The sequence below is a fragment of the Hippocampus bargibanti genome, linkage group LG02, assembly GCF_051943395.1.
Source record: "Hippocampus bargibanti isolate YZ-2025 linkage group LG02, ASM5194339v1, whole genome shotgun sequence".
Taxonomy (NCBI): domain Eukaryota; kingdom Metazoa; phylum Chordata; class Actinopteri; order Syngnathiformes; family Syngnathidae; genus Hippocampus; species Hippocampus bargibanti.
The window spans coordinates 22,173,017-22,198,292 of record NC_142735.1 but is presented as its reverse complement, the minus strand read 5'-3'; the positions used below and the strand labels follow the sequence as shown (position 1 = coordinate 22,198,292).

At 45.9% G+C, this 25,276-nt stretch overlaps 1 protein-coding gene across 1 annotated transcript in view; it reads right to left on the bottom strand.

Moving 5' to 3' along the window:
• Positions 1-25,276, bottom strand: part of zanl (zonadhesin, like) — a 54,382-nt gene that overhangs the window by 26,778 nt on the left and 2,328 nt on the right. Inside the window, exons 5-98 of the mRNA XM_088991259.1 lie at positions 24,531-24,615; positions 24,301-24,453; positions 24,055-24,219; positions 23,701-23,798; positions 23,546-23,624; positions 23,098-23,199; positions 22,671-22,864; positions 22,452-22,593; positions 22,105-22,349; positions 21,862-22,010; positions 21,641-21,769; positions 21,383-21,521; positions 21,144-21,285; positions 20,826-21,022; positions 20,591-20,729; positions 20,446-20,496; positions 20,171-20,364; positions 19,949-20,090; positions 19,602-19,846; positions 19,359-19,507; positions 19,138-19,266; positions 18,880-19,018; positions 18,641-18,782; positions 18,323-18,519; positions 18,094-18,232; positions 17,950-18,000; positions 17,675-17,868; positions 17,454-17,595; positions 17,107-17,351; positions 16,864-17,012; positions 16,643-16,771; positions 16,385-16,523; positions 16,146-16,287; positions 15,828-16,024; positions 15,593-15,731; positions 15,447-15,497; positions 15,175-15,368; positions 14,954-15,095; positions 14,607-14,851; positions 14,364-14,512; positions 14,143-14,271; positions 13,885-14,023; positions 13,646-13,787; positions 13,328-13,524; positions 13,101-13,239; positions 12,957-13,007; positions 12,682-12,875; positions 12,461-12,602; positions 12,114-12,358; positions 11,871-12,019; positions 11,650-11,778; positions 11,392-11,530; positions 11,153-11,294; positions 10,835-11,031; positions 10,600-10,738; positions 10,454-10,504; positions 10,182-10,375; positions 9,961-10,102; positions 9,614-9,858; positions 9,371-9,519; positions 9,153-9,281; positions 8,895-9,033; positions 8,656-8,797; positions 8,338-8,534; positions 8,111-8,249; positions 7,967-8,017; positions 7,692-7,885; positions 7,471-7,612; positions 7,124-7,368; positions 6,881-7,029; positions 6,660-6,788; positions 6,402-6,540; positions 6,163-6,304; positions 5,845-6,041; positions 5,610-5,748; positions 5,464-5,514; positions 5,192-5,385; positions 4,971-5,112; positions 4,624-4,868; positions 4,381-4,529; positions 4,161-4,289; positions 3,907-4,045; positions 3,669-3,810; positions 3,351-3,547; positions 2,902-3,262; positions 2,609-2,802; positions 2,381-2,522; positions 2,051-2,295; positions 1,819-1,967; positions 1,608-1,736; positions 1,389-1,524; positions 1,172-1,313; positions 349-545; positions 131-269 (exon numbers count right to left, since the gene is read on the bottom strand). Of these exons, the coding sequence (XP_088847385.1) occupies positions 131-269; positions 349-545; positions 1,172-1,313; positions 1,389-1,524; positions 1,608-1,736; positions 1,819-1,967; positions 2,051-2,295; positions 2,381-2,522; positions 2,609-2,802; positions 2,902-3,262; positions 3,351-3,547; positions 3,669-3,810; positions 3,907-4,045; positions 4,161-4,289; positions 4,381-4,529; positions 4,624-4,868; positions 4,971-5,112; positions 5,192-5,385; positions 5,464-5,514; positions 5,610-5,748; positions 5,845-6,041; positions 6,163-6,304; positions 6,402-6,540; positions 6,660-6,788; positions 6,881-7,029; positions 7,124-7,368; positions 7,471-7,612; positions 7,692-7,885; positions 7,967-8,017; positions 8,111-8,249; positions 8,338-8,534; positions 8,656-8,797; positions 8,895-9,033; positions 9,153-9,281; positions 9,371-9,519; positions 9,614-9,858; positions 9,961-10,102; positions 10,182-10,375; positions 10,454-10,504; positions 10,600-10,738; positions 10,835-11,031; positions 11,153-11,294; positions 11,392-11,530; positions 11,650-11,778; positions 11,871-12,019; positions 12,114-12,358; positions 12,461-12,602; positions 12,682-12,875; positions 12,957-13,007; positions 13,101-13,239; positions 13,328-13,524; positions 13,646-13,787; positions 13,885-14,023; positions 14,143-14,271; positions 14,364-14,512; positions 14,607-14,851; positions 14,954-15,095; positions 15,175-15,368; positions 15,447-15,497; positions 15,593-15,731; positions 15,828-16,024; positions 16,146-16,287; positions 16,385-16,523; positions 16,643-16,771; positions 16,864-17,012; positions 17,107-17,351; positions 17,454-17,595; positions 17,675-17,868; positions 17,950-18,000; positions 18,094-18,232; positions 18,323-18,519; positions 18,641-18,782; positions 18,880-19,018; positions 19,138-19,266; positions 19,359-19,507; positions 19,602-19,846; positions 19,949-20,090; positions 20,171-20,364; positions 20,446-20,496; positions 20,591-20,729; positions 20,826-21,022; positions 21,144-21,285; positions 21,383-21,521; positions 21,641-21,769; positions 21,862-22,010; positions 22,105-22,349; positions 22,452-22,593; positions 22,671-22,864; positions 23,098-23,199; positions 23,546-23,624; positions 23,701-23,798; positions 24,055-24,219; positions 24,301-24,453; positions 24,531-24,615 (14,542 nt within the window). The remainder of the gene's footprint in view (positions 1-130; positions 270-348; positions 546-1,171; positions 1,314-1,388; positions 1,525-1,607; positions 1,737-1,818; positions 1,968-2,050; positions 2,296-2,380; positions 2,523-2,608; positions 2,803-2,901; positions 3,263-3,350; positions 3,548-3,668; positions 3,811-3,906; positions 4,046-4,160; positions 4,290-4,380; positions 4,530-4,623; positions 4,869-4,970; positions 5,113-5,191; positions 5,386-5,463; positions 5,515-5,609; positions 5,749-5,844; positions 6,042-6,162; positions 6,305-6,401; positions 6,541-6,659; positions 6,789-6,880; positions 7,030-7,123; positions 7,369-7,470; positions 7,613-7,691; positions 7,886-7,966; positions 8,018-8,110; positions 8,250-8,337; positions 8,535-8,655; positions 8,798-8,894; positions 9,034-9,152; positions 9,282-9,370; positions 9,520-9,613; positions 9,859-9,960; positions 10,103-10,181; positions 10,376-10,453; positions 10,505-10,599; positions 10,739-10,834; positions 11,032-11,152; positions 11,295-11,391; positions 11,531-11,649; positions 11,779-11,870; positions 12,020-12,113; positions 12,359-12,460; positions 12,603-12,681; positions 12,876-12,956; positions 13,008-13,100; positions 13,240-13,327; positions 13,525-13,645; positions 13,788-13,884; positions 14,024-14,142; positions 14,272-14,363; positions 14,513-14,606; positions 14,852-14,953; positions 15,096-15,174; positions 15,369-15,446; positions 15,498-15,592; positions 15,732-15,827; positions 16,025-16,145; positions 16,288-16,384; positions 16,524-16,642; positions 16,772-16,863; positions 17,013-17,106; positions 17,352-17,453; positions 17,596-17,674; positions 17,869-17,949; positions 18,001-18,093; positions 18,233-18,322; positions 18,520-18,640; positions 18,783-18,879; positions 19,019-19,137; positions 19,267-19,358; positions 19,508-19,601; positions 19,847-19,948; positions 20,091-20,170; positions 20,365-20,445; positions 20,497-20,590; positions 20,730-20,825; positions 21,023-21,143; positions 21,286-21,382; positions 21,522-21,640; positions 21,770-21,861; positions 22,011-22,104; positions 22,350-22,451; positions 22,594-22,670; positions 22,865-23,097; positions 23,200-23,545; positions 23,625-23,700; positions 23,799-24,054; positions 24,220-24,300; positions 24,454-24,530; positions 24,616-25,276) is intronic.

Genomic DNA, 25,276 nt, shown 5'->3' with positions numbered 1-25,276 from the left:
TCCTGGACGTTCTGTTCTATCCTGATAAGAACATTGAGTTGTCTTGTATATGTAATGTGCGATATAAATAACATTGCCAAATAACGTTGCCTTGCTCTTACCTGCAACATTAATGTTGTAAGTTACTTACCCGTTGGATAGCAGCCAAGTTCTCCCTCCAGGAGTTTACACTCATGCATTGGGGGGCACTGAGATGGCTTACATGTAACTGTGGGTGCGTCACATCTGCACCTCTGATTACAGTTTTCAGCATAGAACTGTTCGCCAGGCTGGCAGAAACACACAGAGGATACATACATTTGTTTTCTGGGTGTATTCAGAGTACATTTGCTAGTGCATATTGCTTACCTGATAATATTGGCCGTTGGTGTGTTTGCAGCCACACGAAGAGTTGGTGACGCATTTGCCAGCACTTAGGATGTACCCGGGATTACACACACAGGACTCTGTGCACGGTCCGCTGCAAGAAGGGGGTCTGCCCGAACACGTCTCCTGACAGGGGTCCGCGCAGGGCTCGTAATGGCTGTTAGGGGCGCAGCTCAACGCTGATAAAACGGGAAACGATTTTCAAGCATTCGTAGATCTCAGCATCAACTTGTAAGAATTATTTTTTAGGCAAAACAAATTGAGTTCTTTGCTGTCTGTCAATTCAGACTTCAAAGGAAACATGGTGAAGAAGAATTTCAATGTTATGCTGCACGGACATTGAATATGTTCACCAATGGAATTAAAGTCAGCCCCAAGTATTTATGCGTTTAAATTGTGATTTTAAAAAGTCCTTTAATTCCCAATATTTCCTTGATCAAGTTCTTTTAAGCATTTTTCAAATCAATTTCACTCAATGGTCTTTGTTAAACGAATAAATTATTAAATAAATTAAATCATAAAATTACTTTTTATTTCTTCCCCTTTCTTTTAAATTTCTTTGGATGTTTTACGAGCAAATGTCCTGAAATGTTGTCACAAATATCGAGTACATTCTTTCAGTTATTTGAACTTTTTCTCCTTGTTCTGTAAATGTCTTCAGTTGTTTGTTAATGCTTTTCGATATTGTGCTTTTGGTTATGTCAAGCACATGAAGCTGCCCTCTGTATGAAATCTGTGATATACAAAAACGTACCTAACCAACAGTAAAAATAAAATCATACGGTTCAGTTGTCTGGGTACTCACGACAGAAGGTTTCGTTCCTCCAGGGACCAATGTCGACCCCGCGATCCTGGCACTCACTGGCGTAGGCTTCGATGGCCTCGCACAGAACAGGCTTGGCGCCATCCAGTGCGCAAAGGTCAAAGACACAATCCTGGAAGTAATTCTGGACAGATACACAAGTTTGAAACTTTTCACCGTAATCCAGCAATATTTAAAGATCTCAACTGGTGTGATTTACATTGGGATTGACTTTGGGATGACACACAGCGAAAGGACCATTCTTATCCAGCAGCAATCCACAATATGCAGAGCTCTCATAGAGACTCTCTTCTTCTTCATTACATCCCGGATCAATGATATTCGGTTTCTTACACCTATTGCAACAGGTGAAATGTTAATTTTTTTAGCCCCACCAAGTAGGATAGTTGTGAGGTGAACTGTTGTTTTGTGTACTCACTGTGGATCAGTGTTCCAGCTATGTCCAAATTCATTGATATCGCTTGTCAATGAGCCATTCGGCTGGCGCAAGTCGTCTTTGGAATCTCCGTTATAATTGCCACACAGTCCACAGAGTAAATTTTTGTAGCTGCAGGCGATATGTTACGAGATTCACTCTTCCCAAAATTCAAAAGATACGGTTCAGATTGCACTGTCATGTTTGCACTCACTCTCTAATCACTTTGATGTCCATAAAATGGTTTCCATCATAGCGCACAACCACACCAAAATCCATAGACACTGTGTAGTGCCTTCCAGATTTGAACACAGAAACACCCGGAGCAGGAGTCACAGGCAAGTTCACTCTGGACCCATTTACCTGAAATGCAGTGAGAAATGAAGTGAGCCAGGGGAGAGAAGTCAATGGTTTGAAAATGCAATAAATCTTAAATGTTCACTTACAAGCACTGAGCCACCTTTGAGGATCGAGACTTTGACCTTGTGTACATCCACATGCACAGCTTTCACATAGGAGATGGAGGGATTGTTATAGCGGTTTTCATTGTCGGCATAGACCTCAAAGTTTGGTGAAGGCGTTGCACTGCAGACGCCGGACATCAAGTAGCTGCAGTTGCCCATGAAACTGTACTTGCGCTGGTCAAAGGTCGTGTAGTGTGGATCACTCGTGGCAATACAAGTGGATGAGCCTACAGAGAATCACCAAAATTTAAGACCACCTTAGGAAGAGACCAACATTTTTTATTGGATTTTTTTTTTTTTGCCAGGTGTTACCCTTTGGGTAGCATCCAGGGACGCCGTTGACCTCACGACATTCTTCAGTGGGATCACAAGAACTATCCACACATTCAAATGTGTAGTTTCCTGCACAGCGACACAGCTTGGAGCAGCCGTCCGCATACATGATATGGCCAGGCTAAAGGGTCACAACAGCGATTTCCTTTGTCGAAGATGCCGTGACATTCTTATCATTTTGCTCAGAAATATTTTACATTTACTGACCTCATAATAATTGTTGTTGTGATCCAAGCAACCACATTTCTCCAATGGCACACAATATTTACCCTTGAAGACAAATCCCGGTTTGCAAAAGCAGCCGCTGATACAGGGGCCGCTGCAGTTGGTGGAGGGTTCCATGCAAGTGGGAACACAAGATGGGCCACATTCTACGTATTCTGCATTTGGAGGACACTGAACTGCGTGGCAAAAGTAAGAGTAATGAGTTGGTCATCAAAAATCAGCAGTCATTGTTGATGTCATTGATACAATAGGGGTTCATATAAGATGTGCTTTACTTGGTGTCGTCCAGTCTGAAGTTGTTGGTTTTGGTGTAGTCCATCCTGGAGTTGTCATGTTTGGCGTAGAAGCTCCCGGAGTTGTTGACTCAGGTGTAGTTGCATTGATCCAGTCTGAAGTTGTTGGTTTTGGTGTAGTCCATCCTGGAGTTGTCATGTGTGGCGTAAATATTTTTTTTGTTGGTTCAATGAGACGGAAAAATTGGGAAACAATTATCTTACCTGTAGGATAGCAGCCCAGATCTCCTCCCTGGACTTGACACTGGTGCAGTGGGGGGCATTCAGATGGCGAACAGGTAACGAATGGTGCCTCACACCGACACTTCAGACTGCAGTTATCAACATAGAACTCCTCTCCGGGCTGACACACGCAAAGAGGATATGAGTTAGGTATCAGGGTACATCAGAGTATAGTTTGAGTGTTTAGTGTCTTGCCCATCTGGCAGTACCTGGTAATATTGGCCATTAGTGTGTGTGCAGCCACACGAAGAGTTGGTGACACATTTGCCAGCACTTAGGATGAAACCAGGACTACACACGCAGGACTCTGTACACGGTCCGCTGCAAGACGGGGGTCGGCCTGAACACGTGTTCTGACACGGATCTGCACAGGGTTCGTAATGGCTGTTGGGAGGGCAGCCAAAAGCTGCGCAGAAAATGACATAAGTCAATTTAGAAGTGTGTCATTTGAATCAATGAAAGATCTGGACACATTCAGAGAGAAGGCCTGACAAGAGTCCCAGTAAACATCTGCAGTTTCTACTCACGACAGAAGGTTTCGTTCCTCCAGGGTCCGACGTTGACCCCTCGTTCCTGGCACTCATTGACGTAGGCTTCGATGGCTTCACACAGAATGGAATGTGCCCCATCAAGCACGCAAAGGTCAAAGACACAGTCCTTGAAGTACTCCTGAAAACATGATCAGCACATGATGACTCATTGATGCAAATGCAACTTATTTTCCAATTTTAGGCCTACGGCTGGGTACAAATATGAGTGACTTACGTTGGGGTTGACCTTGGCGTGACACGTGGCAAAAGGACCATTTTTGTCAAGCAGGATACCACAATATCCGGAGCTCTCATAGAGCTTCTGCTCCTCCAGCTCACAGCTGGGATGAGTGGAGTTGGGTTTATTGTTACACCTTGTGAAAAAAGGACATTTGAAACACAAATTAAACACAAATTCACAATCTGGAGTAGTCCGACAGACATTGAAGACTTGGGAAGCATTATACTGAAAGAAAGGGTAAGACTCACTCTGGATCAGTATTCCAGCTGTTTCCAAACTCATTGGGATTGGAAGTCAACGATCCATCAGGCTTGCGGAAGTCGTCTTTGGGATTTCCATTGTAGTCTCCACACAGGCCACAAAGTTGATTCTTATAGCTGAGGGGTGAAAGGTTACATGATCCTTCATTCCTGAACTCGGAAATGTACTACGCATACCCCATAAAAACTGTGTTCAGGTTGTGCTCACTCTTTAATCACTTTGATGTCCATAAAGTGGTTTCCATCGTATCGAGCAGTCACACCAAAATTTAAGGAAACGGTGTAGTGCTTTCCTGATTTGAACACAGACACGCCTGGAAAGGGACTCACTGGCAAATTCACTTTGATTCCATTCACCTAGAAGTGAAAAGCAGGTGAGATACATCATGGAGGAGACGGAATGAATCAATTTGGTCAAAGTTTTGACGACATTTCCATCATCAATTCTTACATGGACAGTGCCACCTTTGAAGATGGAGACGCCGCCGGATTGGACATAAACGTGAACCGCCTTCACATAGGAGATGCTGGGTGTGTTGTATCGATTTTCGTTGTCAGCGTACACAGCAAAGTTTGGTAATGCAGTTACATTGCAGACTCCGGTCATCTGGTAACTGCAGTTACCCATGAAGTTGTACTTGCGCTTGTCAAAGGTCGTGTAGTGAGGATCCCCAGACGCAATGCACGAGGAGGTACCTTCGGAGAAATCAAGTTTGGCTCACAGATGACCATTTTAAAGAGCTATTGAACAAACGTAGATATCGGAAGTCACCAGAGGACCAATCTTTGAAGGGTTACCTTTCGGGTAGCATCCGGGAACACCGTTCACCTCGCGACACTCCTCCGTGGGATCACAAGTGTTATCCACACATTCCAAAGTGTAGTTCCCTGCACAGCGACACAGCTTGGAGCAGCCGTCTCCAAATACAATCTCTCCTGGCTAAAAGGAGAGGAAAAAACCTTGTTAGCGGCACTGCTTTCCTTCTGAATACCACTAAGTTAGGGTATACGACCCCAACCTCGTAATAGTTGTTGTTGTGATCCAGACACCCGCATTTCTCCAGTGGAACACAGGTTTTCCCCTTGAAAACAAATCCCGGTTTGCAGAAGCAACCGCTGATACAGGGGCCGCTGCAGTTTGTGGAGGGTTCCATGCAGGTGGGAAAGCAAGATGGGCCACATTCTATGTATTCCGCATTTGGAGGGCACTGAACTGCACGGGAAAAACCGCAGCAGCTTTTGGTGAGTAGCTATGAAGGAGGTGCGTTGGGCTTTAAAAAGGAAAACATACTTGGCTTTGGTGTCGTCGGTCTTGGAGTTGTTGGTCTGGGTGTTGTTGTTTCTAAGAGGTCATTGACATGAAGTTTAAATGGGTTTGCGAACATTTTTCTTCAGTGGTGAAATGAAAGAGAAAATGATGGGAAAAAAAGCTCTTACTTGTGGGATAGCAGCCTAGATCTCCTCCCTGGATTTGGCATTGGTGCATTGGGGGGCATTCAAATGACCGACAAGTAATGAATGGTGCCTCACACTGACACTTCAAATTGCAGTTCTCAATATAGAACTCCTCCCCGGGCTGACACACGCACACGCAGATTGGATATATGGGTTAGGTATCGGGGTACATCGGGGTATAGTTTGAGTGTTGGGTGCCTTGTCCGTCTGTCAGTACCTGGTAATATTGGCCATTGGTATGTAAGCAGCCACACGAAGAGTTGGTGACACATTTGCCAGCACTCAGGACGTAGCCCGGATCACACACACAGGACTCTGTGCACGGTCCGCTGCAGGAGGGGGGTCGGCCTGAACACGTATTCTGACACGGGTCTGCACAGGGTTGGTAATGGCTGTTGGGAGGGCAGCCGAAAGCTGCACAGAAAGTGAGATGACTAGAGTGAGAAGCATATGGTTTAAATCAGTGACGACCAGGACACATTCAGCGAGAAGGCCACAAAAGAGTCCCACGTAAACATCTACAGTTTCTACTCACAACAGAAGGTTTCATTCCTCCAAGGTCCGATGTTCACACCGCGGTCCTGGCACTCATTGACGTAGGCTTCAATGGCTTCACACAGAATGGAATGAGCCCCATCAAGCACACAAAGGTCAAAGACACAGTCCTTAAAGTACTCCTGAGCAAAGGACCAGCACGCGAGAACACATCGACTGAAAGGGTACTCATTTTCAAATTTTTGGGACCCCTGATGTGTCCAAGGTGGAGTGACTTACGTTGGGGTTGACCTTGGCGTGACACGTGGCAAAAGGACCATTTTTGTCCAACAGGATGCCACAATATGCGGAGCTCTCGTAGAGCTTCTGCTCCTCTGGCTCACAGCCGGGATGAGTGGTGTTGGGTTTATTGTTACACCTTGTGAAAAAGAAAATATGAAACACAAATTAAACATCAGACAAATTCATAATCTGGAATTATCCAATAGACTTTGAAGACTTGGGAAACATTATACTGAAAGAAAGGGTAAGACTCACTCTGGATCAGTATTCCAGCTGTTTCCAAAGTCATTAGGACTGGAGGTCAGCGATCCATCAGGCTTGCGGAAGTCGTCTTTGGAATCTCCATTGTAGTCTCCACACAGTCCGCAGAGTAGATTCTTATAGCTGAGGGGTGAAAGGTTAAAGGATCCTTCATTCCTGAACTCAGAAACATACTACTCATACCCCATCAACTAATGTGTTCAGATTGTGCTCACTCTTTAATCACTTTGATGTCCATAAAGTGGTTTCCGTCGTATCGCACAGTCACACCAAAATTCAAGGAAACGGTGTAGTGCTTTCCTGATTTGAACACAGACATGCCAGGAAAGGGACTCACTGGCAAATTCACTTTGATTCCATTCACCTAGATGTGAAAAGCAGGTGAGATACATCATGGAGGAGACGGAATGAATCAATTTGGTCAAAGTTTTGACGACATTTCCATCATCAATTCTTACATGGACAGTGCCACCTTTGAAGATGGAGACGCCGCCGGATTCGACATAAACGTGAACCGCCTTCACATAGGAGATGCTGGGTGTGTTGTATCGATTTTCGTTGTCAGCGTACACAGCAAAGTTTGGTAATGCAGATACATTGCAGACTCCGGTCATCTGGTAACTGCAGTTACCCATGAAGTTGTACTTGCGCTTGTCAAAGGTCGTGTAGTGAGGATCCCCAGACGCAATGCACGAGGAGGTACCTTCAGAGAAATCAAGTTTGGCTCACAGATGACCATTTTAAAGAGCTATTGAACAAACGTAGATATCGGAAGTCACCAGAGGACCAATCTTTGAAGGGTTACCTTTCGGGTAGCATCCGGGAACACCGTTCACTTCGCGACACTCCTCCGTGGGATCACAAGTGTTATCCACACATTCCAAAGTGTTGTTCCCTGCACAGCGACACAGCTTGGAGCAGCCGTCTCCAAATACGATCTCACCCGGCTAAAGGGAGATGAAACAACTCTGTTACGGGAGAATGCCTTCCTACTGAATCCACCAAGGTATGATATCCAATCGTGACCTCATAATAGTTATTATTGTGATCCAGGCACCCGCATTTCTCCAGTGGAACACAGGTTTTCCCCTTGAAGACAAATCCCGGTTTGCAGAAGCAACCGCTGATACAGGGGCCGCTGCAGTTTGTGGAGGGTTCCATGCAGGTCGGAACGCAAGATGGGCCACATTCTATGTATTCCGCATTTGGAGGGCACTGAACTGCACAAGAAAAACCGCAGCAGCTTTGGGTGAGTAGCTACAAAGGAGGTGTTGCATTGGTCTTTTAAAATGATCACATACTTGGTTTTGGTGTTGTCGGTCTTGGAGTTGTTGGTCTGGGTGTTGTGGTTTCTAAGATGTCATGAAGGTTAATTTTAAATGAGTATGCTATCATTTTATTCATTGGTGAAATGAAAGAGAAAAATGGGTAGGGGGTTATCTTACGTGTGGGATAGCAGCCCAGCACTCCCCCCTGGACTCGGCACTGGTGAAATGGAGGGCATTCAGTTGCCTGACAGGTAAAGAATGGTCCCTCACACCGACACTTGAGACTGCAGTTCTCATCATAGAACTCCTCTCCGGGCTGACACACGCAAAGAGGATATGAGTTAGGTATCAGGGTACATCGGAGTCCAGTTTGAGTGTTCAGTGTCTTGTCTGTCTGGCAGGACCTGATAATAATGGCCATTGGTGTGTGTGCAGCCACACGAAGAGTTGGCAACACATTTGCCAGCACTCAGAATGAAACCAGGATTACACACACAAGACTCAGTGCATGGTCCGCTGCAAGAGGGGGGTCTTCCTGAACACGTATTCTGACAGGGGTCCGCACAGGGCTCGTAATGGCTGTTGGGAGGGCAGCCAAAAGCTGCACACAAAGTGAGATGACTTAAGTTAGAAGTGTTTCTTTTGAATCAATGAACATCTGGAGACATTAAGAGAGAAAGCTTCAAGAGAGTCCCACGTAAACATCTGCAGTTTCTACTCACGGCAGAAGGTTTCGTTCCTCCAGGGTCCGATGTTGACCCCTCGTTCCTGGCACTCATTGACGTAGGCTTCGATGGCTTCGCACAGAATGGAATGAGCCCCATCAAGCACGCAAAGGTCAAAGACACAGTCCTTGAAGTACTCCTGAGCAAAGGACCAGCACGCGAGAATACATTGACTCAGAGGGGACTAATTTTCAACTTTTTTGGCCCCCTGATGTGTCCAAAGACGAGTGACTTACGTTGGGGTTCACCTTGGCGTGACACGTGGCAAAAGGACCATTTTTGTCCAACAGGATGCCACAATATGCGGAGCTCTCGTAGAGCTTCTGCTCCTCTGGCTCACAGCCGGGATGAGTGGTGTTGGGTTTATTGTTACACCTTGTGAAAAAGAAAATATGAAACACAAATTAAACATAAGACAAATTCATAATTGGGAATCATCCAATAGACTTTGAAGACTTGGGAAACATTACACTGAAATAAACGGTAAGACTCACTCTGGATCAGTATTCCAGCTGTTTCCAAAGTCATTAGGACTGGAGGTCAGCGATCCATCAGGCTTGCGGAAGTCGTCTTTGGAATCTCCATTGTAGTCTCCACACAGTCCGCAGAGTAGATTCTTATAGCTGAGGGGTGAAACGTTAAAGGATTCATTCCTGAACTCAGAAACGTACTACTCATACCCCATCAACTAATGTGTTCAGATTGTGCTCACTCTTTAATCACTTTGATGTCCATAAAGTGGTTTCCGTCGTATCGCACAGTCACACCAAAATTCAAGGAAACGGTGTACTGCTTTCCTGATTTGAACACAGACATGCCAGGAAAGGGACTCACTGGCAAATTCACTTTGATTCCATTCACCTAGAAGTGAAAAGCAGGTGAGATACATCATGGAGGAGACGGAATGAATCAATTTGGTCAAAGTTTTGACGACATTTCCATCATCAATTCTTACATGGACAGTGCCACCTTTGAAGATGGAGACGCCGGTGGATTCGACATAAACGTGAACCGCCTTCACATAGGAGATGCTGGGTGTGTTGTATCGATTTTCGTTGTCAGCGTACACAGCAAAGTTTGGTAATGCAGATACATTGCAGACTCCGGTCATCTGGTAACTGCAGTTACCCATGAAGTTGTACTTGCGCTTGTCAAAGGTCGTGTAGTGAGGATCCCCAGACGCAATGCACGAGGAGGTACCTTCGGAGAAATCAAGTTTGGCTCACAGATGACCATTTTAAAGAGCTATTGAACAAACGTAGATATCGGAAGTCACCAGACGACCAATCTTTGAAGGGTTACCTTTCGGGTAGCATCCGGGAACACCGTTCACCTCGCGACACTCCTCCGTGGGATCACAAGTGTTATCCACACATTCCAAAGTGTAGTTCCCTGCACAGCGACACAGCTTGGAGCAGCCGTCTCCAAATACAATCTCTCCTGGCTAAAAGGAGAGGAAAAAACCTTGTTAGCGGCACTGCTTTCCTTCTGAATACCACTAAGTTAGGGTATACGACCCCAACCTCGTAATAGTTGTTGTTGTGATCCAGACACCCGCATTTCTCCAGTGGAACACAGGTTTTCCCCTTGAAAACAAATCCCGGTTTGCAGAAGCAACCGCTGATACAGGGGCCGCTGCAGTTTGTGGAGGGTTCCATGCAGGTGGGAAAGCAAGATGGGCCACATTCTATGTATTCCGCATTTGGAGGGCACTGAACTGCACGGGAAAAACCGCAGCAGCTTTTGGTGAGTAGCTATGAAGGAGGTGCGTTGGGCTTTAAAAAGGAAAACATACTTGGCTTTGGTGTCGTCGGTCTTGGAGTTGTTGGTCTGGGTGTTGTTGTTTCTAAGAGGTCATTGACATGAAGTTTAAATGGGTTTGCGAACATTTTTCTTCAGTGGTGAAATGAAAGAGAAAATGATGGGAAAAAAAGCTCTTACTTGTGGGATAGCAGCCTAGATCTCCTCCCTGGATTTGGCATTGGTGCATTGGGGGGCATTCAAATGACCGACAAGTAATGAATGGTGCCTCACACTGACACTTCAAATTGCAGTTCTCAATATAGAACTCCTCCCCGGGCTGACACACGCACACGCAGATTGGATATATGGGTTAGGTATCGGGGTACATCGGGGTATAGTTTGAGTGTTGGGTGCCTTGTCCGTCTGTCAGTACCTGGTAATATTGGCCATTGGTATGTAAGCAGCCACACGAAGAGTTGGTGACACATTTGCCAGCACTCAGGACGTAGCCCGGATCACACACACAGGACTCTGTGCACGGTCCGCTGCAGGAGGGGGGTCGGCCTGAACACGTATTCTGACACGGGTCTGCACAGGGTTGGTAATGGCTGTTGGGAGGGCAGCCGAAAGCTGCACAGAAAGTGAGATGACTAGAGTGAGAAGCATATGGTTTAAATCAGTGACGACCAGGACACATTCAGCGAGAAGGCCACAAAAGAGTCCCACATAAACATCTACAGTTTCTACTCACAACAGAAGGTTTCATTCCTCCAAGGTCCGATGTTCACACCGCGGTCCTGGCACTCATTGACGTAGGCTTCAATGGCTTCACACAGAATGGAATGAGCCCCATCAAGCACACAAAGGTCAAAGACACAGTCCTTAAAGTACTCCTGAGCAAAGGACCAGCACGCGAGAACACATCGACTGAAAGGGTACTCATTTTCAAATTTTTGGGACCCCTGATGTGTCCAAGGTGGAGTGACTTACGTTGGGGTTGACCTTGGCGTGACACGTGGCAAAAGGACCATTTTTGTCCAACAGGATGCCACAATATGCGGAGCTCTCGTAGAGCTTCTGCTCCTCTGGCTCACAGCCGGGATGAGTGGTGTTGGGTTTATTGTTACACCTTGTGAAAAAGAAAATATGAAACACAAATTAAACATCAGACAAATTCATAATCGGGAATTATCCAATAGACTTTGAAGACTTGGGAAACATTATACTGAAAGAAAGGGTAAGACTCACTCTGGATCAGTATTCCAGCTGTTTCCAAAGTCATTAGGACTGGAGGTCAGCGATCCATCAGGCTTGCGGAAGTCGTCTTTGGAATCTCCATTGTAGTCTCCACACAGTCCGCAGAGTAGATTCTTATAGCTGAGGGGTGAAAGGTTAAAGGATCCTTCATTCCTGAACTCAGAAACATACTACTCATACCCCATCAACTAATGTGTTCAGATTGTGCTCACTCTTTAATCACTTTGATGTCCATAAAGTGGTTTCCGTCGTATCGCACAGTCACACCAAAATTCAAGGAAACGGTGTAGTGCTTTCCTGATTTGAACACAGACATGCCAGGAAAGGGACTCACTGGCAAATTCACTTTGATTCCATTCACCTAGATGTGAAAAGCAGGTGAGATACATCATGGAGGAGACGGAATGAATCAATTTGGTCAAAGTTTTGACGACATTTCCATCATCAATTCTTACATGGACAGTGCCACCTTTGAAGATGGAGACGCCGCCGGATTCGACATAAACGTGAACCGCCTTCACATAGGAGATGCTGGGTGTGTTGTATCGATTTTCGTTGTCAGCGTACACAGCAAAGTTTGGTAATGCAGATACATTGCAGACTCCGGTCATCTGGTAACTGCAGTTACCCATGAAGTTGTACTTGCGCTTGTCAAAGGTCGTGTAGTGAGGATCCCCAGACGCAATGCACGAGGAGGTACCTTCAGAGAAATCAAGTTTGGCTCACAGATGACCATTTTAAAGAGCTATTGAACAAACGTAGATATCGGAAGTCACCAGAGGACCAATCTTTGAAGGGTTACCTTTCGGGTAGCATCCGGGAACACCGTTCACTTCGCGACACTCCTCCGTGGGATCACAAGTGTTATCCACACATTCCAAAGTGTTGTTCCCTGCACAGCGACACAGCTTGGAGCAGCCGTCTCCAAATACGATCTCACCCGGCTAAAGGGAGATGAAACAACTCTGTTACGGGAGAATGCCTTCCTACTGAATCCACCAAGGTATGATATCCAATCGTGACCTCATAATAGTTATTATTGTGATCCAGGCACCCGCATTTCTCCAGTGGAACACAGGTTTTCCCCTTGAAGACAAATCCCGGTTTGCAGAAGCAACCGCTGATACAGGGGCCGCTGCAGTTTGTGGAGGGTTCCATGCAGGTCGGAACGCAAGATGGGCCACATTCTATGTATTCCGCATTTGGAGGGCACTGAACTGCACAAGAAAAACCGCAGCAGCTTTGGGTGAGTAGCTACAAAGGAGGTGTTGCATTGGTCTTTTAAAATGATCACATACTTGGTTTTGGTGTTGTCGGTCTTGGAGTTGTTGGTCTGGGTGTTGTGGTTTCTAAGATGTCATGAAGGTTAATTTTAAATGAGTATGCTATCATTTTATTCATTGGTGAAATGAAAGAGAAAAATGGGTAGGGGGTTATCTTACGTGTGGGATAGCAGCCCAGCACTCCCCCCTGGACTCGGCACTGGTGAAATGGAGGGCATTCAGTTGCCTGACAGGTAAAGAATGGTCCCTCACACCGACACTTGAGACTGCAGTTCTCATCATAGAACTCCTCTCCGGGCTGACACACGCAAAGAGGATATGAGTTAGGTATCAGGGTACATCGGAGTCCAGTTTGAGTGTTCAGTGTCTTGTCTGTCTGGCAGGACCTGATAATAATGGCCATTGGTGTGTGTGCAGCCACACGAAGAGTTGGCAACACATTTGCCAGCACTCAGAATGAAACCAGGATTACACACACAAGACTCAGTGCATGGTCCGCTGCAAGAGGGGGGTCTTCCTGAACACGTATTCTGACAGGGGTCCGCACAGGGCTCGTAATGGCTGTTGGGAGGGCAGCCAAAAGCTGCACACAAAGTGAGATGACTTAAGTTAGAAGTGTTTCTTTTGAATCAATGAACATCTGGAGACATTAAGAGAGAAAGCTTCAAGAGAGTCCCACGTAAACATCTGCAGTTTCTACTCACGGCAGAAGGTTTCGTTCCTCCAGGGTCCGATGTTGACCCCTCGTTCCTGGCACTCATTGACGTAGGCTTCGATGGCTTCGCACAGAATGGAATGAGCCCCATCAAGCACGCAAAGGTCAAAGACACAGTCCTTGAAGTACTCCTGAGCAAAGGACCAGCACGCGAGAATACATTGACTCAGAGGGAACTAATTTTCAACTTTTTTGGCCCCCTGATGTGTCCAAAGACGAGTGACTTACGTTGGGGTTCACCTTGGCGTGACACGTGGCAAAAGGACCATTTTTGTCCAACAGGATGCCACAATATGCGGAGCTCTCGTAGAGCTTCTGCTCCTCTGCCTCACAGCCGGGATGAGTGGTGTTGGGTTTATTGTTACACCTTGTGAAAAAGGAAATATGAAACACAAATTAAACATCAGACAAATTCATAATCGGGAATCACCCAACAGACTTTGAAGACTTGGGAAACATTATACTGAAAGAAAGGGTAAGACTCACTCTGGATCAGTATTCCAGCTGTTTCCAAAGTCATTGGGACTGGAGGTCAGCGATCCATCAGGCTTGCGGAAGTCGTCTTTGGAATCTCCATTGTAGTCTCCACACAGTCCGCAGAGTAGATTCTTATAGCTGAGGGGTGAAAGGTTAAAGGATCCTTCATTCCTGAACTCAGAAACATACTACTCATACCCCATCAACTAATGTGTTCAGATTGTGCTCACTCTTTAATCACTTTGATGTCCATAAAGTGGTTTCCGTCGTATCGCACAGTCACACCAAAATTCAAGGAAACGGTGTTGTGCTTTCCTGATTTGAACACAGACATGCCAGGAAAGGGACTCACTGGCAAATTCACTTTGATTCCATTCACCTAGAAGTGAAAAGCAGGTGAGATACATCATGGAGGAGACGGAATGAATCAATTTGGTCAAAGTTTTGACGACATTTCCATCATCAATTCTTACATGGACAGTGCCACCTTTGAAGATGGAGACGCCGCCGGATTCGACATAAACGTGAACCGCCTTCACATAGGAGATGCTGGGTGTGTTGTATCGATTTTCGTTGTCAGCGTACACAGCAAAGTTTGGTAATGCAGATACATTGCAGACTCCGGTCATCTGGTAACTGCAGTTACCCATGAAGTTGTACTTGCGCTTGTCAAAGGTCGTGTAGTGAGGATCCCCAGACGCAATGCACGAGGAGGTACCTTCGGAGAAATCAAGTTTGGCTCACAGATGACCATTTTAAAGAGCTATTGAACAAACGTAGATATCGGAAGTCACCAGAGGACCAATCTTTGAAGGGTTACCTTTCGGGTAGCATCCGGGAACGCCGTTCACCTCGCGACACTCCTCCGTGGGATCACAAGTGTTATCCACACATTCCAAAGTGTAGTTCCCTGCACAGCGACACAGCTTGGAGCAGCCGTCTCCAAATACAATCTCTCCTGGCTAAAAGGAGAGGAAAAAACCTTGTTAGCGGCACTGCTTTCCTTCTGAATACCACTAAGTTAGGGTATACGACCCCAACCTCGTAATAGTTGTTGTTGTGATCCAGACACCCGCATTTCTCCAGTGGAACACAGGTTTTCCCCTTGAAAACAAATCCCGGTTTGCAGAAGCAACCGCTGATACAGGGGCCGCTGCAGTTTGTGGAGGGTTCCATGCAGGTGGGAAAGCAAGATGGGCCACATTCTATGTATTCCGCATTTGGAGGGCACTGAACTGCACGGGAAAAACCGCAGCAGCTTTTGGTGAGTAGCTATGAAGGAGGTGCGTTGGGCTTTAAAAAGGAAAACATACTTGGCTTTGGTGTCGTCGGTCTTGGAGTTGTTGGTCTGGGTGTTGTTGTTTCTAAGAGGTCATTGACATGAAGTTTAAATGGGTTTGCGAACATTTTTCTTCAGTGGTGAAATGAAAGAGAAAATGATGGGAAAAAAAGCTCTTACTTGTGGGATAGCAGCCTAGATCTCCTCCCTGGATTTGGCATTGGTGCATTGGGGGGCATTCAAATGACCGACAAGTAATGAATGGTGCCTCACACTGACACTTCAAATTGCAGTTCTCAATATAGAACTCCTCCCCGGGCTGACACACGCACACGCAGATTGGATATATGGGTTAGGTATCGGGGTACATCGGGGTATAGTTTGAGTGTTGGGTGCCTTGTCCGTCTGTCAGTACCTGGTAATATTGGCCATTGGTATGTAAGCAGCCACACGAAGAGTTGGTGACACATTTGCCAGCACTCAGGACGTAGCCCGGATCACACACACAGGACTCTGTGCACGGTCCGCTGCAGGAGGGGGGTCGGCCTGAACACGTATTCTGACACGGGTCTGCACAGGGTTGGTAATGGCTGTTGGGAGGGCAGCCGAAAGCTGCACAGAAAGTGAGATGACTAGAGTGAGAAGCATATGGTTTAAATCAGTGACGACCAGGACACATTCAGCGAGAAGGCCACAAAAGAGTCCCACGTAAACATCTACAGTTTCTACTCACAACAGAAGGTTTCATTCCTCCAAGGTCCGATGTTCACACCGCGGTCCTGGCACTCATTGACGTAGGCTTCAATGGCTTCACACAGAATGGAATGAGCCCCATCAAGCACACAAAGGTCAAAGACACAGTCCTTAAAGTACTCCTGAGCAAAGGACCAGCACGCGAGAACACATCGACTGAAAGGGTACTCATTTTCAAATTTTTGGGACCCCTGATGTGTCCAAGGTGGAGTGACTTACGTTGGGGTTGACCTTGGCGTGACACGTGGCAAAAGGACCATTTTTGTCCAACAGGATGCCACAATATGCGGAGCTCTCGTAGAGCTTCTGCTCCTCTGGCTCACAGCCGGGATGAGTGGTGTTGGGTTTATTGTTACACCTTGTGAAAAAGAAAATATGAAACACAAATTAAACATCAGACAAATTCATAATCGGGAATTATCCAATAGACTTTGAAGACTTGGGAAACATTATACTGAAAGAAAGGGTAAGACTCACTCTGGATCAGTATTCCAGCTGTTTCCAAAGTCATTAGGACTGGAGGTCAGCGATCCATCAGGCTTGCGGAAGTCGTCTTTGGAATCTCCATTGTAGTCTCCACACAGTCCGCAGAGTAGATTCTTATAGCTGAGGGGTGAAAGGTTAAAGGATCCTTCATTCCTGAACTCAGAAACATACTACTCATACCCCATCAACTAATGTGTTCAGATTGTGCTCACTCTTTAATCACTTTGATGTCCATAAAGTGGTTTCCGTCGTATCGCACAGTCACACCAAAATTCAAGGAAACGGTGTAGTGCTTTCCTGATTTGAACACAGACATGCCAGGAAAGGGACTCACTGGCAAATTCACTTTGATTCCATTCACCTAGATGTGAAAAGCAGGTGAGATACATCATGGAGGAGACGGAATGAATCAATTTGGTCAAAGTTTTGACGACATTTCCATCATCAATTCTTACATGGACAGTGCCACCTTTGAAGATGGAGACGCCGCCGGATTCGACATAAACGTGAACCGCCTTCACATAGGAGATGCTGGGTGTGTTGTATCGATTTTCGTTGTCAGCGTACACAGCAAAGTTTGGTAATGCAGATACATTGCAGACTCCGGTCATCTGGTAACTGCAGTTACCCATGAAGTTGTACTTGCGCTTGTCAAAGGTCGTGTAGTGAGGATCCCCAGACGCAATGCACGAGGAGGTACCTTCAGAGAAATCAAGTTTGGCTCACAGATGACCATTTTAAAGAGCTATTGAACAAACGTAGATATCGGAAGTCACCAGAGGACCAATCTTTGAAGGGTTACCTTTCGGGTAGCATCCGGGAACACCGTTCACTTCGCGACACTCCTCCGTGGGATCACAAGTGTTATCCACACATTCCAAAGTGTTGTTCCCTGCACAGCGACACAGCTTGGAGCAGCCGTCTCCAAATACGATCTCACCCGGCTAAAGGGAGATGAAACAACTCTGTTACGGGAGAATGCCTTCCTACTGAATCCACCAAGGTATGATATCCAATCGTGACCTCATAATAGTTATTATTGTGATCCAGGCACCCGCATTTCTCCAGTGGAACACAGGTTTTCCCCTTGAAGACAAATCCCGGTTTGCAGAAGCAACCGCTGATACAGGGGCCGCTGCAGTTTGTGGAGGGTTCCATGCAGGTCGGAACGCAAGATGGGCCACATTCTATGTATTCCGCATTTGGAGGGCACTGAACTGCACAAGAAAAACCGCAGCAGCTTTGGGTGAGTAGCTACAAAGGAGGTGTTGCATTGGTCTTTTAAAATGATCACATACTTGGTTTTGGTGTTGTCGGTCTTGGAGTTGTTGGTCTGGGTGTTGTGGTTTCTAAGATGTCATGAAGGTTAATTTTAAATGAGTATGCTATCATTTTATTCATTGGTGAAATGAAAGAGAAAAATGGGTAGGGGGTTATCTTACGTGTGGGATAGCAGCCCAGCACTCCCCCCTGGACTCGGCACTGGTGAAATGGAGGGCATTCAGTTGCCTGACAGGTAAAGAATGGTCCCTCACACCGACACTTGAGACTGCAGTTCTCATCATAGAACTCCTCTCCGGGCTGACACAGGCAAAGAGGATATTTGAGTTAGGTATCAGGATACATCGGAGTCCAGTTTGAGTGTTCAGTGTCTTGTCTGTCTGGCAGGACCTGATAATAATGGCCATTGGTGTGTGTGCAGCCACACGAAGAGTTGGCAACACATTTGCCAGCACTCAGAATGAAACCAGGATTACACACACAAGACTCAGTGCATGGTCCGCTGCAAGAGGGGGGTCTTCCTGAACACGTATTCTGACAGGGGTCCGCACAGGGCTCGTAATGGCTGTTGGGAGGGCAGCCAAAAGCTGCACACAAAGTGAGATGACTTAAGTTAGAAGTGTTTCTTTTGAATCAATGAACATCTGGAGACATTAAGAGAGAAAGCTTCAAGAGAGTCCCACGTAAACATCTGCAGTTTCTACTCACGGCAGAAGGTTTCGTTCCTCCAGGGTCCGATGTTGACCCCTCGTTCCTGGCACTCATTGACGTAGGCTTCGATGGCTTCGCACAGAATGGAATGAGCCCCATCAAGCACGCAAAGGTCAAAGACACAGTCCTTGAAGTACTCCTGAGCAAAGGACCAGCACGCGAGAATACATTGACTCAGAGGGAACTAATTTTCAACTTTTTTGGCCCCCTGATGTGTCCAAAGACGAGTGACTTACGTTGGGGTTCACCTTGGCGTGACACGTGGCAAAAGGACCATTTTTGTCCAACAGGATGCCACAATATGCGGAGCTCTCGTAGAGCTTCTGCTCCTCTGGCTCACAGCCGGGATGAGTGGTGTTGGGTTTATTGTTACACCTTGTGAAAAAGGAAATATGAAACACAAATTAAACATCAGACAAATTCATAATCGGGAATCATCCCATAGACTTTGAAGACTTGGGAAACATTACACTGAAAGAAAGGGTAAGACTCACTCTGGATCAGTATTCCAGCTGTTTCCAAAGTCATTGGGACTGGAGGTCAGCGATCCATCAGGCTTGCGGAAGTCGTCTTTGGAATCTCCATTGTAGTCTCCACACAGTCCGCAGAGTAGATTCTTATAGCTGAGGGGTGAAAGGTTAAAGGATCCTTCATTCCTGAACTCAGAAACATACTACTCATACCCCATCAACTAATGTGTTCAGATTGTGCTCACTCTTTAATCACTTTGATGTCCATAAAGTGGTTTCCGTCGTATCGCACAGTCACACCAAAATTCAAGGAAACGGTGTAGTGCTTTCCTGATTTGAACACAGACATGCCAGGAAAGGGACTCACTGGCAAATTCACTTTGATTCCATTCACCTAGAAGTGAAAAGCAGGTGAGATACATCATGGAGGAGACGGAATGAATCAATTTGGTCAAAGTTTTGACGACATTTCCATCATCAATTCTTACATGGACAGTGCCACCTTTGAAGATGGAGACGCCGCCGGATTCGACATAAATGTGAACCGCCTTCACATAGGAGATGCTGAGTGTGTTGTAGCGATTTTCGTTGTCAGCGTACACAGCAAAGTTTGGTAATGCAGATACATTGCAGACTCCGGTCATCTGGTAACTGCAGTTACCCATGAAGTTGTACTTGCGCTTGTCAAAGGTCGTGTAGTGAGGATCCCCAGACGCAATGCACGAGGAGGTACCTTCGGAGAAATCAAGTTTGGCTCACAGATGACCATTTTAAAGAGCTATTGAACAAACGTAGATATCGGAAGTCACCAGAGGACCAATCTTTGAAGGGTTACCTTTCGGGTAGCATCCGGGAACACCGTTCACCTCGCGACACTCCTCCGTGGGATCACAAGTGTTATCCACACATTCCAAAGTGTAGTTCCCTGCACAGCGACACAGCTTGGAGCAGCCGTCTCCAAATACGATCTCTCCTGGCTATAGGGAGATGAAACCACTCTGTTACGGGAGACTGCCTTCCAACTGAATCCCACCAAGGTATGATATCCAATCGTGACCTCATAATAGTTGTTATTGTGGTCCAGGCACCCGCATTTCTCCAGTGGAACACAGGTTTTCCCCTTGATGACAAATCCCGGTTTGCAGAAGCAACCGCTGATACAGGGGCCGCTGCAGTTTGTGGAGGGTTCCGTGCAGGTGGGAACGCAAGATGGGCCACATTCTATGTATTCCGAATTTGGAGGGCACTGAACTGCACAGGAAAAACCGCAGCAGCTTTTGGTGAGTAGCTACAAAGGAGGTGTTGCGTTGGGCTTTAAAAAGGAAAACGTACTTGGCTTTGGTGTCGTCGGTCTTGGAGTTGTTGGTCTGGGTGTTGTGGTTTCTAAGAGGTCATTGACATAAATTTGAAATAGGTTTGCAAACATTGTTCTTCAATTGTGAAATGAAAGAGAAAACGTTGGGAAAAAAGCTCTTACTTGTGGGATAGCAGCCTAGATCTCCTCCCTGGATTTGGCATTGGTGCATTGGGGGGCATTCAAATGACCGACAAGTAATGAATGGTGCCTCACACTGACACTTCAAATTGCAGTTCTCAATATAGAACTCCTCCCCGGGCTGACACACGCACACGCAGATTGGATATATGGGTTAGATATCGGGGTACATCGGGGTATAGTTTGAGTGTTGAGTGCCTTGTCCGTCTGGCAGTACCTGGTAATATTGGCCATTGGTATATAAGCAGCCACACGAAGAGTTGGTGACACATTTGCCAGCACTCAGGACGTAGCCCGGATCACACACACAGGACTCTGTGCACGGTCCGCTGCAGGAGGGGGGTCGGCCTGAACACGTATTCTGACACGGGTCTGCACAGGGTTGGTAATGGCTGTTGGGAGGGCAGCCAAAAGCTGCACAGAAAGTGAGATGACTAGAGTGAGAAGCATATGGCTTAAATCAGTGACGACCAGGACACATTCAGCAAGAAGGCCACAAAAGAGTCCCATGTAAACATCTGCAGTTTCTACTCACAACAGAAGGTTTCGTTCCTCCAAGGTCCGATGTTCACACCGCGGTCCTGGCACTCACTGACGTAGGCTTCGATGGCTTCACACAGAATGGAATGAGGCCCATCAAGCACGCAAAGGTCAAAGACACAGTCCTTAAAGTACTCCTGAGCAAAGGACCAGCAGGCAAGAACACATCGACTCAAAGGGTACTCATTTTCAACTTTTTGGGACCCCTGATGTGTCCAAAGATAAGTGACTTACGTTGGGGTTGACCTTGGCGTGACACGTGGCAAAAGGACCATTTTTGTCCAACAGGATGCCACAATATGCAGAGCTCTCGTAGAGCTTCTGCTCCTCTGGCTCACAGCCGGGATGAGTGGTGTTGGGTTTATTATTACACCTTGTGAAAAAGGAAATATGAAACACAAATTTAACGTAAGATAAATTCATAATCGGGAATCACCCAACAGACTTTGAAGACTTGAGAAACATTATACTGAAAGAAAGGGTAAGACTCACTCTGGATCAGTATTCCAGCTGTTTCCAAAGTCATTAGGACTGGAGGTCAGCGATCCATCAGGCTTGCGGAAGTCGTCTTTGGAATCTCCATTGTAGTCTCCACACAGTCCGCAGAGTAGATTCTTATAGCTGAGGGGTGAAAGGTTAAAGGATCCTTCATTCCTGAACTCAGAAACATACTACTCATACCCCATCAACTAATGTGTTCAGATTGTGCTCACTCTTTAATCACTTTGATGTCCATAAAGTGGTTTCCGTCGTATCGCACAGTCACACCAAAATTCAAGGAAACGGTGTAGTGCTTTCCTGATTTGAACACAGACATGCCAGGAAAGGGACTCACTGGCAAATTCACTTTGATTCCATTCACCTAGATGTGAAAAGCAGGTGAGATACATCATGGAGGAGACGGAATGAATCAATTTGGTCAAAGTTTTGACGACATTTCCATCATCAATTCTTACATGGACAGTGCCACCTTTGAAGATGGAGACGCCGCCGGATTCGACATAAACGTGAACCGCCTTCACATAGGAGATGCTGGGTGTGTTGTATCGATTTTCGTTGTCAGCGTACACAGCAAAGTTTGGTAATGCAGATACATTGCAGACTCCGGTCATCTGGTAACTGCAGTTACCCATGAAGTTGTACTTGCGCTTGTCAAAGGTCGTGTAGTGAGGATCCCCAGACGCAATGCACGAGGAGGTACCTTCAGAGAAATCAAGTTAGGCTCACAGATGACCATTTTAAAGAGCTATTGAACAAACGTAGATATCGGAAGTCACCAGAGGACCAATCTTTGAAGGGTTACCTTTCGGGTAGCATCCGGGAACACCGTTCACTTCGCGACACTCCTCCGTGGGATCACAAGTGTTATCCACACATTCCAAAGTGTTGTTCCCTGCACAGCGACACAGCTTGGAGCAGCCGTCTCCAAATACGATCTCACCCGGCTAAAGGCAGATGAAACAACTCTGTTACGGGAGAATGCCTTCCTACTGAATTCACCAAGGTATGATCCAATCGTGACCTCATAATAGTTGTTATTGTGATCCAGGCACCCGCATTTCTCCAGTGGAACACAGGTTTTCCCCTTGAAAACAAATCCCGGTTTGCAGAAGCAACCGCTGATACAGGGGCCGCTGCAGTTTGTGGAGGGTTCCATGCAGGTGGGAACACAAGATGGGCCACATTCTAAGTATTCCGCATTTGGAGGGCACTGAACTGTTCAGCAAAAACAAAAAGGAATGACTCGACAAAATGGAAGATGACTTCTATGTGGTCCAATGAAGGACGTCCCCTCAATTGTTCATTGGTTGGGAGGCGAGGCCTTGTATACTTTTATTTTTCAGTATACGTCCCTCATAGGAACATTTTTAGACAACCCCTGGAGTATGCCAAGTATCCCACAGCCAACTACGGGGACACTATGGGCCCCAAAATAAAACATGTCCTACTTGGGTTTGTTGTACTTGGTCTTGGAGTCGTGGGTTTTGGTGTTGTTGTTCCATTGGTTGGTGTTGAAGTCGACACTGGTGGCATTGGCGTAGTTCTCTCACCTTTCAATGTAAGAGTTTTGAGTACTGTCTGTGAGACTAGACTGCTTGACATGGTCATTTGAACCAACTTATTTCAACAATAGGTAGATTGCAATCGAAGACACAATTTTTGCTCAAAATATTCCTCTTCCCATTTCGGAAAATCTCAACAAGGACAGAGATGTTAATCATGTTGAAATCTGTCCACCTGGGTGGATATTTCTTTTTTCAGAGGGTATCAAAAGGGTGGAGGATAGATGATGGTCATTTATTTCTCTAACATTTATCCCAATGTTATGATTTTCTTTTTAAATTGCACAGACAACCTAATGTAAAAGTTGCGAAGGAGGAATGGTCATTTATTTACCCTCACATGCCATGACACACACAGCATCAACAGCAATATCGGTCTGAAGCGTCTCTCCGTAGGTCCCCACAATAACAAACTGAAATTCAATGTGAACGTATTATTTTTCCTTCATAGATCAGCGGATAGACAGAGACGGTCGTTCGACCATTTACCTGGAAGTTATCAGTGTCGAGGTGTTGGACTTTAACAGGTCTCCAGGCTGGACCCTGGTTTCCCCTGACAGTGAATAGCGCAGGTCCAAGGATTCCTCCTGTTATAGTACAAACACAAATTCAAGTCCAACAAGAAATCGAGATTAGTATCATCGGCTGCTGGAAATTGGCAAAAATCTGTTCAAAAATAAATCACACTTCCAAACCCAAAAGATTGACTGATTGTGTTTTTGCAGGACATGTGCCTGACTGATTTTCACTTTTATTGTGTCAATCGATATTAAGTACTAATACTTTTCTGTGGTGTCAGCGGCTCTGTCGAGGGTCACGTCTGTGATTCAAAAAGTCTCTTACCTTTCAAGGGGTGGACTCTAAGTTGCATGTTCTGGCTCGTGCCGTATAGATAGTAATGAAACGTAAGTTGCAGGCACCCAGTGGAAGGATGTATCACAGGACTTAGGATTTGCCCATCAAGTCCAGGCACAGCGGAGGAAGAGTCCATCAGCATGTACGATCCAACTAAGAGGATGTTAAAGAGTAATGAGTTGCTTGTCTGCGCCCCCAGATGGTTTGACAATCTTGCCCGCTCTAGCTACTTACGTCCTGGCATGGAGAAGTCATCATCAGGTCCTGTCCCTTCAGTGTCGGTTTGGCCAGACCATTGCTCAAAGCCAAATATCCTCGCGTCTGGTACGAATAAAGTCCACCCGCATAGGTCTTCCGAAATGTCAAAGTCACAGCCAGAAATGCAAACTGTGGACCAAGCATTTGCCTTCAAATGTGTTGTTGTTGTTAGGAGACCATTGAGGCAACAATGTGAGTAGACTTACCGGGACATGCTCCTTCACTAATGATGATGTTGTCGAGTGCAGAATCGCAAGAAGCAGTGAGGCCTCGCTGAGCCTCAAAGACAATCTAGAGAACCACAAGTTAGTCAGGTTTCATCAATGTTAATGCATGAATAATGTAAAGTCTCAAGTAAAGTACAGATACCTGATAAATCTACTGGTATAAGAAAGTATATGCCATGTGTTACTTCAAAACACTGCAGACCATATGTGAGAGAGTGTTAAATAATGTTATCAAGAGTGGCCTGGGTTCTGGCACAGCCTCCGTGTTTCCTCAACAAACAGAATTGCTAACATGGCTTCTATTGCTTTATGGTGGCTATAAAAGGGGGGAAATAATTCAACTAAGCGTGAGCTGTTATCTACACGTGTTGCTGCACTGATTAGATTATTGGACAGTACATGCTTTGCCATTTCCCACAGCAAAGTCCAGAGCAAATCAGGGGGTGGAGAGCAAATTGACAATTGGAAATCATATTTAGGTCATGAACAATAATTTTTGGATTGGATCATGCAAACGAGATGCTATTTAACTCAGATTTTATACGTAGTGGGGTCATGCTCTTTCGCTCACCTCACCCATAACGCTACTCCTAATCATAGCCTCAACTGTAGCACAAACCCCAATTTTAACCAAAACATAGTCTTATTCCAATGTTTTTGCCTTGAATTCCAACCTGAATAACTAAACCTAGCCCATACCAGGTCCACATTTGTAGATCAAATGT